The sequence below is a fragment of the Euprymna scolopes genome, chromosome 36 (genome assembly GCF_053919585.1).
Source record: "Euprymna scolopes isolate OS-2025 chromosome 36, ASM5391958v1, whole genome shotgun sequence".
NCBI classification, from domain to species: domain Eukaryota; kingdom Metazoa; phylum Mollusca; class Cephalopoda; order Sepiida; family Sepiolidae; genus Euprymna; species Euprymna scolopes.
In genome coordinates, this window is record NC_136517.1 from 51,207,736 (window position 1) to 51,221,555 (window position 13,820).

Genomic DNA, 13,820 nt, shown 5'->3' on the forward strand with positions numbered 1-13,820 from the left:
AATAGAACTTTTTTGAGTGGCACAAGATGTCAGACTGAAAAGCCATTCTTATATTGTATTTTTAAATGAGCACTTGATAACCTTTCATTGTCGCATCGCCACCAACAAATTCATGCACGACAATGTTCCATCCCATTATGTCAAGACTACGACAGCCTTCCTTGTATCTCTATGCATAATTGGAGATAATCCCATGATATAACCACGTTCTTCTTCAGATCTCAGCTCTGGTCAATTTCGAAAATGAAAGTTTATGACGAGGGAGTTCAATTATCGTATATCAAAACCACTTGTAAACGTATTTTTTAATTTTTTAATTTTTCATTTTCATACTTTGTGGACCAGGCGCGTATGCAGACCCCACGATTTTAATGAATCATCATTATGCTAGATCAAACATACCCATTCCCGTGTCTCGATACATCTTCTATTATTATATGTGATCAGTTTTCTATAATAGTCAACCATATAGGAGCCTATTCATGACCAGACACACACACACAGACGTTCGGTTTATATATATATATATATATATATATATATATATATATATATATATAACATATATATATAACATATATATATGATATATATAACATATATATAATATATATATATAACATATATATAATATATATAATATGTATATATAATATATGCATATATATATATATATATATATATATATATATATATATATATATATAGAGAGAGAGAGAGAGAGAGAGAGAGAGAAATAATATACGCTATAAAATAGTCGGCTAGTCCAAACATGTATGAAAAAGAGGATGCAATCATCTTTTATTGTCATTCTTTGGTTACAACAGAAATTAGTTTTTCTCTTTATATTTGATTTATTACATGTCTCCACAAATCTTGATTAAAGGCTCTGTCTGTCGGTTACTAAGTCTATGCGTTGGTCTGTTAAGCTTAAGTTTTAAATACAATGATCACATCATTGTTTGAATGGTCACACATAATAATTATAGTTGTTCGTTAAATTCGTTCAACCATTTCTTTCAAAGAACACATCTGTCCGTTAGTCCGTCGTTAATCGACCTATCACGCTTCAGTTTTGAATAGTACTTTCATCAATAAACACGCAGATTGAATGAACGTATCTTTAAAATATAGGACCTTCTTTGTTTATCTATGCCTCTGTGGGCATCAGCAATCTCATTTAAACTCTTAATGTAAATACATGCTGGTATATATATATATATATATATATATATATATATATATATATATATATATATATATATATACCAGCATGGGTGCCCGGCGTTGCCCGGGTGTTTGGAAGTTGGAAGTGTGTGTTGAGCAAAAAAAAAAAAAAAAGTGGTAGTAGGAAAGCAGGCTCGAACTCGTACCGATAGATAAAACTATGAATGTTTATCTCACAAAAACAGCAACAAAAAAAAAAAACAAGCAGAGAAAACGTTATTTATTTTTATTAATAACATAAGTAGCTGCACATATTAATGTTTGTATAGAAACAAGCCAAAAATCATATGGTCCCCCGACTGATACATTGAATTTTAGGAGAAAAATGAAAATTAGCCCCAAAAGGTGTGTTTTTCACCCCTAAAACACCTTGGGGCTCAAGCCCCAGAACTTTCCCAGGTTCAAATATTACGTTTCCATATGTATGTGGTCTTGATTTTGGGTAATTTTCAGCAATATCTAATGGTCGGAAAAAAATTCTATATCCCGGAAATTGCTATTTTTTGCCATTTTGACCCCCTTTTTTTGATCCCCTGGGGACGCAACCAGAATTTTTACAGGGTCAAATATTATGTTTCTGGATGTATGTCCATGTAGTCTTGCTTTTTGATAATTTTCAGCAAAATCCAACGGTAGAAAAAGATTCTATGTCCCGAAAAAATGCTACTTTGGGCCATTTTGACTCCTTTTAACCTCCTTGTGACGCAACCAGAATTTTTATCAAAAATCTGAGAATATTACATTTCCTCCTTTGAGTAGTTGCAACTTCGTGCAAAATTTTAGATGTGATGAGTAGTTATTGAGAATTGTGGGAACGAACGGACGAGGATGAATTCTGAGGTCCAAATCCGATTAAGTCGGTGAACCAAAAATCTCGTGCTAAAAGTTCTAAACTAAAATAAGCACTATTTGAAACAAACTAATTGAAACAAAAAATGATCCAAAGAGAAAAATAAATTGGTTAGGCCGAATTAAATATTGATTTTATTTGATTAATGACTAACAATGACAAACTTCGACAATAAGACAAGATATTTTATATAAAATGTCTTGAATTATAAAACAATTTTAGCATACACACACACTCTCTCTCTCCCTCTCTATCTTTCTCTCTCTCTCTCTCTCTCTCACACACACACACACACGCACACACACACATGCACACACGTATGTCGTGTTCTTCGAGTTTAGACCGTTATAGCATCGCATCTCCATATTTCGTTCTACGGAGTCAGTCAGGAAATGTTTTCTTTGCATGCATCATCGATTACATATTATATCCGGCCAGATAATTGTTCCAGTAATAAACACTTTAAGGGATTTACCGTTCATTTATATTGAACTAGCGGGGGTACCCGGTGTTGCCCGGGTGTTTGTAGGTGTGTGTGGTGTTAAATAAAAAAGAACCCGGGGTAGGATCGAACCCGAAGCTCCGAGGCGAAGTTTGAAAATACAATCGGCCAGCCAGAATGATGTTTTTGAATTTATTTAAGTAAGAACCAAATTGACAGGTGCGCGCCCGGAAGTCGTCGAGCGTTACCACGACGACGACGACGACGACGACGACGACGACGACGACGACGACGACGACGACGACGACGACGACGACGACGTAGGTTTGTTTGTTATAAGCGAAGTAAAAAAAGAAAACAACCTTAACACTTAAGCGGGAAAAAACACACACAAAAAAACTAACGTAAGACAAACGAACGATGAAAACAGAAAAACGAACACGTGAAAAATAGCTTAAATAAGCCTGTTTCGATATTAAAATTTAAAAAATCGGTGGGTACCCGGGTGTTTTTGGTGTGTGGTCGGGGTGAGTAAGCGAAGTAAAAAAAAAAAAAACAGAAAACGATCGTTACGTAAAAAATGGCTTAAATAACACTGGTTCAATATTTAAATTTAAAAAATCGAAAAAAAAAGACATCTCACACCACGATTCGAACCCAAAACGTTTAGATAACGAACCAACGCGCTAATAAACTGACCTAACGCGACGTATGAAAAGGGTCCAGTTTATCAACTATTTAAAGTAAATCAGGTCATGGCGCATGCGTAGAACCGCTCGTCGTCACGAGAAGACCGTTTTTGTTGACCCCCCCTGTCGAAATTTGTCGATGTCGGGGTGAAAAAATGAATATTTTGGACCAATTTTTCGATATTTTTCGAACGAAGGATAGGGCTTCGATATGATAGCTAGTTTGTGAATTTTCGTCGTGTCTGTCGAAAGTTTTTAGCAGATACACAAACATACACACATACATACATTTTCGCTTTTATATATATAGATAATCAACAGATAAAATTATCCAATGAATTCGTTTTGTTTATTAGCATTGGAAATTGTTAATTGTGTTGTAATACATTAGATAAAATTGTTGAGTATTGTTTCAGTAAAAACATCCGATATTCGTTTCGTTAATTTTACTCAGGTTTCTTTGAGTAAAAACAATTCATTTTTTCTAAGAACTTTAAGATAAATTCAACATTAATATAACGCTAAGCTATCAATTTTTAAACGATGCAAACATCTTCATACATTCAGATCATTACATAAATAAATAAATTTTGCAATATTGTAGAGAAAGCGGCTGATCGTTTCTCTTACCTGAAACCCTTGTCCACATAAAAGAAGTTGGTCTTGATAACTCATAACTAGGGCTATGCATATTCTTTTCATTGTTTTGATTCTCGAATTTGTATCCGTTAAAATCTTATATGCTTTTATATAGAATGATGTGCTTCTCGGTTGATTAACCGTGTCTAACTGTGTCAGACATATACGCGAGAGTCAAAACAATGAAAAGAATATGCTGTTGTCATAGCCCTACTCATGAGTATATAAAAATTAAACAGAAGAGAAAGAATTAAAGGGAGCTTACTCTCCAATTACTAAGAATGGGACCAAGTAATCGCCCGTGCATGAGTTTATTTTTATATGCAATATTTTATATATGCATATTCAATATTATATATATATATATATATATTCAATATTTTATTTTATATTTTTATTATATATATATATATTTATTACTAAACAAGTTAACACACACACACACACACACACACACACACACACACACACACACACACATATATATATATATATATATATATATATATATATATATATATATATATATATATATATACCTATTCAGTAATAAAAAAAATGACGACCGGGGGGAATAATTTAGGAGGGTGTAGAAAAAATGACGCACCGATTTTAGAATCACAAATATTCTTTGTACAATGAATCTTTCCATTCTTCAGGCAACCACACATGTTGCAGCCGTCTGTCGCTTTAAAAATCCGACCGGAAACATACGAATGACCATTATATCGGCAGGTTTTTTTCTTTGGTCGAGAAATCTTCGGTTTTGGGGTTGTGACCTTTGTCACTCGTCGTGAATCTGAAGAAGGATAAAATCATTTTTTATTAGAAAATTAGTGGAAAAAAAAAACAGAAAAAAAATGAAAATAAAATGAAGACATTTTCAAAGTATAGCATTTTACTGCCAAAGTTCACAGTTTGTAATAAAACTTCACATTAATAATGCTCACCTTCAAATTGAAAATCGTCAATTTAAAACGAAATACTCTATTTCGAATTAGAAATTACAAGTTTAAAATTATAAAGACCCAATTAAAAATTATATATATCAAATAAAAGTTTGTCAAGTTAAAGGTAAAATGTTTAAATTCAAATTAATTATGTAAATTCTAATTAAAAATGTTTAAATTCAAATTAAAAATGTAGAACTACACATCATAGCACTATTTAGATGTCGGTGTGTAAAGGCAACGTTAGTACACAAACAATTTCACGCAAGATAAAAGAAAAATCAAGCAGAGAATGGGAAACTACATTCGGAAGTACAATATTTAAAATGAAAAAAATATAACGCTATAGTTACAAAACTAGTTACTCTCTTTTATGAAGTAGACACCGAATTGATCAAACGCGGATGAAGACAACTCTTATAGAAATTAATGGAGTTATTTGTTGTTCTTTTTTAATTGTGTTTTCTTATTCCAGCCACAAATTTAAAAAAAAAAGGGAATAAAATATCGACATATTTACGACTTCTACATCGCCACTATGAACATCTTTTCAACTAAATATCAACAACTAGTTCAAAGAGACAAAAAGTTATTTCATCGACTAAGAAGACAATATCATGATCTGCGGGGATTAGTGAATTTCCCCCATCGCAAAGTTACAAAATTTAAGCTTAAATTAACATTAAGCATATTAACCTCTGATCGAAAAGAAAATCTTAAACTTACTAAAAGTTTGCGAATGAATTAAAGAAAAAGTTGCAGCTAAATGCCAAAATAACAGCCGTTATGTCACTCAAAACTATATTGCTTTTAGCTGAGATACTTTTAAACTGCAAATCTATTACTTACAGGGATAGTTATTTTTAGAATTTAAACATTTGCTATTTTTTTTACTGAAACTGATTTTCTTTTTAATTTGAAGTTGAGCAAATTTTAGATGCGTTTGCACATGTCCATACAACAGACAATGTCAGTTTTTATCTCTAAACACGTAAAATGGATGGAGGCATCTCATATTAAGTATGAACACATTTATCTGTAAAGAGAATTTGCCAATCGGGCGGTGTAACGTAGCGGACGAACTTTTACTACGTAACAAATAATTAGTACGTGCCATGTAGTGCTGACAAGAGGAGAAAACCTGGACGATTATACTTCAGATGGCGAAGGAGATATGAGCCGCCAGCGCCGGTATGGTGGTACAACAGGGCAATGTTTCCAAGTAGAAAATTATAAAGAGTAAATATAAAAAAAATACCACCAATGAACACCTTCATCAAGGCATTTCTGCAATACAACGATATTGGATACAAATAAATTTCAGCCTATGCTTGACTTGTCCACCAAGTCTGTGTCATGAATATTCAACAGTTTTTGTTATATTGCTGGCCAAAAATAAGCACACTTTGCTACGGTGTTCAGAATTGTAAATAACTCTAACACATTCTTCTTTTAGCGATTTCTCGATATGGGTTGTCAAGAAATCGATTAATGATTCTTTTTTTTTACAAAGGAATCACTACTTATCAAGGCCCGGAGGCCACTCGAGGATAAAGGTTAATGGATATATATTAGTCAATGTGATTATAGCGCAGTAAACATAAGTAGTGGAAATTTTGTAAATTGGATTACTTAGGGGGATGGTTCATCAAGAACTTGTTTACGTTGGACTTGAAGACAATCAGATTGTAGTCAGCTGGAAAGCAGCCAAACGGAAGAGAGTTCCACAGGCGTACAGTTCTGAGAAAGAAGCTTTGTTCGTGGAATCTACATCTAGGTTTAGGCACAGATAAAGAGTGTGGGAAATTATTGATAGTGGTTTTGGTTAGACGAGTCTTTTTGTGAAAGTTTGGAGAGGGGAGGTCATAGATTGAAGCTCAGACGAGCACTTGCCATGAAAATAACAATAAAGCAGAGACTAACTCGCAACGTCTCTTTCTATTGTCTTGCGTTTAAGAGATGATGCAGATAGATACGAGGTCGTTGCTTTTAAATGTAGGGAAAATCAGTTCTTCAAGAAAAGCTGCTCTGGATTGCGACAAAAATAAAATTTTCCTCGGTTTAAAAAAATTTCTCCTTCAATGATCGATGACAGTAAACATGTAGTGCAATATCAAAACAGATACTTCACCTTGGCCCTATCAAAAGGACTAAGTGTTCTGATAGACGTTACGATTGAGATAACACGTCTTGTAAAAAATCTGAGGGTCAAGTTACGGTTTACTAAGTTCAGAATCATATCTCATACTGATAAGACGATTACCAATGTGCCCCCGCATATCATGGGGGCGGTGATAACGCAAAGGCTGCTAGAATATTCATGACTAGACCTTTGTCGCAAGTGAGGAATAAACTGAAGTTAATGTGCACCAAATATGATTGTATCGGAGAAAGGATTGTGAATTTCATGAACGATTCCATTGATGGCATTGAGGAGAAGGGCGGAATCATGTATTATTTATCTTTTATGAAAATGCTTACCCCTGCTCTGCAGAATGCCAGGATGACATGTCCGGTTTGTACAAAGAATGGTTCCTTGGTCCGAGCAACCACATACGTTGCAATCATCGGGTACATCAAAGGTGTCGCCCATTCGGTACTGTTTCCCGTCAAAAATGCAACTTGGCGAAGTTCCATCTTGTAGAAGTTTTTCTTCGGGTATAAAAGGAAGTTGGCGTTTATTTTTAAAGAATCCATTTTGCGACAGTATTGATGATTTCAAACTGTCTTGCTAATGCAGTAATGAAACATTTTATATTCTTTTGTATTAGTTTTTTTTTCTCTCATTCTGAATGTTACTTTCACAACGTTCGGGTCGATGTAACCTCCAACCTTCTTCGTGTATCTTGTCGAACTCAGAAATGTTTCTGTCGAACTCAGGAGTCTGCACGAAATTTCGAATATAACCATTTATTCGTCAGCCATGATGGGGTAGAAGTCTTAAGTAATTGTATTCTGAGTACCATCCATACTGAGAATTGGATCTTCATCCCCCAGAAGTGAGTCACCTGAATTTACCAAGTACTTTATCAGTTACGCCATGGGTCCGCAATGATTCTCGAGTTAGACAAGAAGAAAGAGGTCGAAGGTTACCTTGTTTAAAACGTTGTAAAAATGATACTCAAGCCGAAAACAGCAATCGGAAGAATTTAAATAATACGCAAAATACATCGTTATTTAATAAATTCAGAAACATTCGACATCAAGTCTTTTAAAAAATTAATTTTAGTTGTTTTCTCTTCTTTGTAATCAAATCAAATGAATTTTATCACCGGAAATAAATAACTTTAATAGCCATGTAGAGAGAATATGTGCACGTCTATACACCATCTGAATATTTGTCTGATGGGACTTCAAACCTCGGTGTTGTGTGCATCGATGTTATAATAGGCTGCTGCATGGAGTTGAAATTATGACAAAAAATGATGCTTTTTTCTATCAGGACGAAATCGACTATGGTACATCTGCTGAATATCGAGCCGATAAAATTGGAGGGTGCACACACGCACATTACAGATGGATTTTTGATTTACATTATTGTGTCCCATAAAATAACTGAAATTATATATACACCTGATAATTTTTTTGTCGTTGTTCTAAAAATCAACGCAGACGAATTTCGTCAACATACAAGTTTATTCACAATATAATTATGACCATCCGCAAGAGAGAAAGAAAAACATAACAATAACAACTGCGTTTAGCTGTAAGAATGTGTGCACGCGCGCGTGTGTGTGTGTATGGCAAGCGACGGCAGAGAATTGTCAATCACGCTGCGCTGGACAACTCGGTCTTTTATCTTCCTCCCGCTCTCTTACTTGTTATGTATGTTAACTATGCAACTGTCTTAAATAAACATTAACCAACATTCTAGAAATGTAAATATAAAAAAATATTTAATTGTTCCTTTCTTTATTTGCGTAGTGCAATTCTAACTTCCCAATCTGGAATGTAAGCGTTTCTTTGTTTTCGATGATAATTACAATTCCGGTCATTTTTTTTTCATAGGCCACAAGAATCTACATAAAAAATTCATTTGCAATGTGCGTTTGTGAACATCTCTGATTTTATCGGTGTCGCTCCGGCTCAATAGCCAACATATCTTTTACTTGATACTGGAGTGACAAACTCCTCAAAAGATAAGATTTAAATTCCGTTGATGCTGCACGTCACAATTAGGTCACTCGCATCGTCTGCTGCTCAATAAGATGTGATTATTCAAAAATCAATGATCATGATGCATCCATCACTAATTGTTTGGGTGTCTACAGACTGACCATAGCCTCTAGCAGCTGAGTACAATACGCAACGACTTCAACTGATAATTTAGTAGAAATCACTTCAAGTAAATTTTAGAACTTTCAGTCCTCCATTTCGAACAAATTATTTCCATTGTGGTCCCTTAGTGACTGGCTTATGCTGGACTCTATAAGTTATTTTAAATTATATGGGAAACTAGCAGGCCTCTCGGCGTTGCCCGATCGTAAAATACGCATAAATACAGAGTGCAGCTAAAATGCATCCCACATTTTAAACTTTCAACTATATGTTGCTCATGAACTTATACAAGTGCTAATGATGTTTTCATTTAGCCATTTTTTTTTTCAGATACCTTCATCAAGCAATATGGTTTGGACTGGTTTATGTCGTGCGTTTACTGTAGAAATGTTTTTGAATAATGGTCAATCAGTAACTGCAACACATATATCTCCGAGTTCATTACAAGTTAAGACAGCATGATGATGTTCCAGATAGAAACTCAATACAGCCATTTCATGCAAACCTCAGAGCTAGAGATCTGGCACTTAAAAGAAAGTCACCTGGAGGGCCTCGAAGCGCTCGAATGCCAGACAGTATTCGAGCTGTAAAACTTAATGTTGCTCAGTCTCCTACACGTTCAACTCGCAAACATACTTTGGCCTTGGGGTTGTTTGATCGAACAGCCAGAAGAATTCTACACACTGATATACAGTTCCATCCATACAAATTAATGATTGCTCAGAAACTGCACGAATGTGACAGGGATGATCGCATGTCAAAATGGGGGATGCATTTCGGCCACACCCTGTATTGTATTTTAATTCATGCTGATTTCGTATTTGTTATTATACAGTCAATTCGCTATTGATTATTATTCAATATATAGTAATTATTTCATAAATGATCACTAGGGCTATGACAACAGCATATTATTTTCATTGTTTTGACTCTCGAGTATATATCTGACAGAGTTAATCAACTGAGAAACACATCTCTCTATATAAAAGCATATAAGATATACACGGATACACACTCGAGAGTCAAAACAATGAAAAGAATATGCTGTTGTCCTAGCCCTAGTTATTACACAATATGACTTGGGTGCAATCCGCTAGAATCGAAATCAAAACGTTTAGCGATCCAGCCTTGATTGTTAATCTCTCCAGCATTAATACCGTCTGAGATACTGACAGATAGATACGAAAGGTTGAAAAATAATCGCCATTGAGCATGATTGTTTAAGTTTACGCATGCGCAAAAGTAACAGTTTTATTCGACTTACCCTGCTAAGGTCAACTGTTCTTTTTTTTTCAATTTTGGTCCTTTAGTAGCTATTTTTACGGACTAACAACAAAATTGAAATTATTCAACAGGTCCAAATCCCCTATGTATCAAGTTTTAAGTCTGTATGACTAAACTTCAGAGAGGAGTTTAGTAGTTACTTTCCACACACACAGAGTCTCTCTCTCTCTCTCTCTCTCTCTCTCTCTCTATATATATATATATATATATATATATATATATATATATATATATATATATCTTGGCAGCAAGTATGATTGAAACAGGACTGTATGTCGATGACTACAAATATATTTTAAAGCCCCTCTCTTTGGGCTGAGCACTGTCATAAATAATCTCACTCGCTACTTAATTGGCTGAAAAATTCGAAGCTCGTGGTTTGTTTACAAACAAGCGGTTTGAGCACTGTACAAGTGGCAGACGAATGTTTATTTAAATAGACATTTGGACGGGTTATTTGCGGGCATCGCTTCCGTGGCCGAACTGCCGACTGTCAACACGACGGTTCTAGGTTGAATCCTTGGCTTGGGAGAGGTGCTAGTCTAGCGGCACTTATGAGTTGTGATACAACGAAACAGGACTGTATGTCGATGACTACAAATATATATATATATATATATATATATATATATATATATGTGTGTGTGTGTGTGTGTGTGTGTGTGTGTGTGTGTGTGTGTGCTGGAAATTTTATCCTAAATGCTACACAATTATGAAAAATGTAGAAACTATGCATAAATAGAAATGAGCTTAATAGTTAAATGAAACTAATTATCTAATAAGAAACTATAAAAATGAATAATTAATTAATGAAAGTTTATTTTTGGAAAAATATGCAAATTAATTAATCTTTATTCAATAGCTCACATATCCATGACTAACTATACTAAGAAGTTTGTTTTAATAATTTTTAAATAGAGAAAACAAGAAATCAAATTAAACCAAGAAATTCAAACAGGAATATAGAATTACTTCCTCTAGATAAGAAAATCTATAGAAAAATAGAATTACCTCCCCTTAACAGTTAACGTAATTTAAACTTAAAACAGCGTTTGAATAATGAAAAAATAACAGAACAGCCGCTTTACAGTTGACAGCATAGAGAGTGGATATACGTTTCTACCACTTAGGATGAGAGATACTCTCTAAACATCCCTCGGAATAAATACCATCTACAGTTAAAAAAAGAAAAGAAAATAACAACATCTACTATCAGGTGAATAGAAAAAGGTATGATTTTAATATATATTTAGATAGTAATATATAGATATAGATTACTTATATTTCGAAAATGTCCGTTATTTATATTTTCAATCTAATATATAAACTAAAGTCAGTTGGATTATAAAATTTAGACCTAAAGAGCATAAAATTTGAGACTTCGATATTTGATTCTAATTACCTTGTGTTGTTTTTGCTTCCAACATGCTATTTAAAATACCAAGATGCATTCTGCTTCAGTGTGTGTGAAAAAAAAGAAGATAAATCCGGCTAGAAAGATCGTTACGATTGCAACAATTTTCAATATCTAAAATTATGTAAAGGAGATAGCTCGCCTTTTAATTTGCAAAGATTACTTGCGCATGCCCTCTTCTCTTCTTTGTTTTCACTGCATTATAAAATTTTGTGAACAGTTCACGTGTTTCTGTGTATGTGTGTTTCTCGCTTATACCTTACTTAGACACACTATTATTCATTGACTTTACTTTTGTTATAAATTTTATTGATATGATTATTGAAATAAAAAAGCTACAATTTTCTTTCTTTTTTTTTTTTGTATATATTTAAAAATCTGTAACCAAATAAAAATTTATGCTAAAATGACATTAATGAATGCCGGGCAACGGCGGATGGAAACATCTATTTTTTTTACATAAAATGTATAGTGTGATAGTGGTTTAACTGTTGCTGGTGCATGCAATGATTGGTTAATCAGTTTTAAATCGAGACGTATCCATAATGTTAATTTTGAGCCCACACCTTTAGAAAATACAGAAATACTCCGAATACCCTCCAGCTATGGGTTAGTCTAAATAGTACCAGATATCCAATTAATAGGTTTTAATTAATCGTTTACAACCTCTGTTTGTAGCATAGCGACATTGAACTTGGATGTGCAAAATTAGTGTTAAAATATGAAAATTTCCACGTAAGCTTAGAAAATAATTTTCAATTCGAGGTTAAGTAATCATGGAATTATGATTTTGAATTTTTTGAGATGACGATTGATAATATGTATTTATTGCTTGTTAGGACTATCGTTCTCATCTTGTTTCTTATTCTCACAAGGTTTCTGCCGATGTAATCTCCGACCTTATGCAGGTGTATATTGACATTGGCTCTTATTGGTGAATGGTAGTCGAGTTGTTTGTGTTAGTTTTTCCTACGAACCATAGTTTTTAGAGTTCAAAATTTGTGATATGTTTGTGTTATAGCGACCAAAAGAGTTATTGCCCTTATATAGATCAAAAGAAAAAGACTAGAGAGTTCCAGGGAGGATTGACAAGATGGCGGCTGCATTAACAAGTGCATATCTTACTGTAAATATAATTTGTTTTTGTTAAATAGTATTTGACCTAAAATGAGCTTGTTTACTTTTTTCATTCAAATATCCCATGATTCCGACAACCCATTTCTCCGAACACAACAGTTTGTCATACGGAAAGAGCGGTAAGTTGTTTCCATTTTCGTATTAATTCGGGTTCGAATTTCGTATTGATTCGGCTTTAGAAACATTATAACAGAGAGCGAATTACGGCTATATGCAAATACCGAGTCGTGTGCGAAATGACGTCACTGTAAGGAGAAAGCAAAATACTATAAAAAGGAGATAGTGCACGTTAGAGAAAAAAAATCACGTGAGAGATGTCACAGCCGTAACGAGAAGTCACACGTGGCGAGAAAATGAGGAAATAAATGTCGTTGTTAGAAAAAGAAGGAGTGAAGTTATTACTTTCCCCATGTTCCTTGCGATGTAGATTGCATATTTTGGCGGCGAAAAAAATATGTCAGCTTGTCCTCGTTTTATGTTATGTCGATTTATATAAACATTATTTTACCTTGAAATGTTACATATTTCCAATTGTCTATTGTTCTCATCTTTTGACCAGTATTTATGCTCAAAGTATGGACAATGGTGGAAAGCCTTGCATTCCTTGCATGGGATCGATCTGCGTGTGTGCAATCCATCGAATACCTCTCTTCCGGAAGCGACAGGGTCACAGGGCGAAAACAAGCTGCACATTTTATTAACTGCCAAAATATCCAACACAGCGTGTGGGTCCCGTGTGTGAACGTGTACAACGGTATAACATTATAATAAATCAGTATGCGCACGAATTAATACGAACATGAAAATGACTCGACGACCTTTTCGTTCCATAAACGCATCATGCATTTTGAATTCTAACAACTATGGTTCGTTGGAAAAAATAAAAAACATTCTTTCATCAATATGAGCA

At 34.1% G+C, this 13,820-nt stretch overlaps 1 protein-coding gene across 1 annotated transcript in view; it reads right to left on the reverse strand.

Moving 5' to 3' along the window:
• Positions 1 to 13,820, reverse strand: part of LOC145260238 (uncharacterized) — a 64,292-nt gene that overhangs the window by 8,043 nt on the left and 42,429 nt on the right. Inside the window, exons 12-13 of the mRNA XM_080118065.1 lie at positions 7,279 to 7,449; positions 4,455 to 4,646 (exon numbers count right to left, since the gene is read on the reverse strand). Coding sequence (XP_079974191.1) covers positions 4,455 to 4,646; positions 7,279 to 7,449 — 363 coding nt within the window. The remainder of the gene's footprint in view (positions 1 to 4,454; positions 4,647 to 7,278; positions 7,450 to 13,820) is intronic.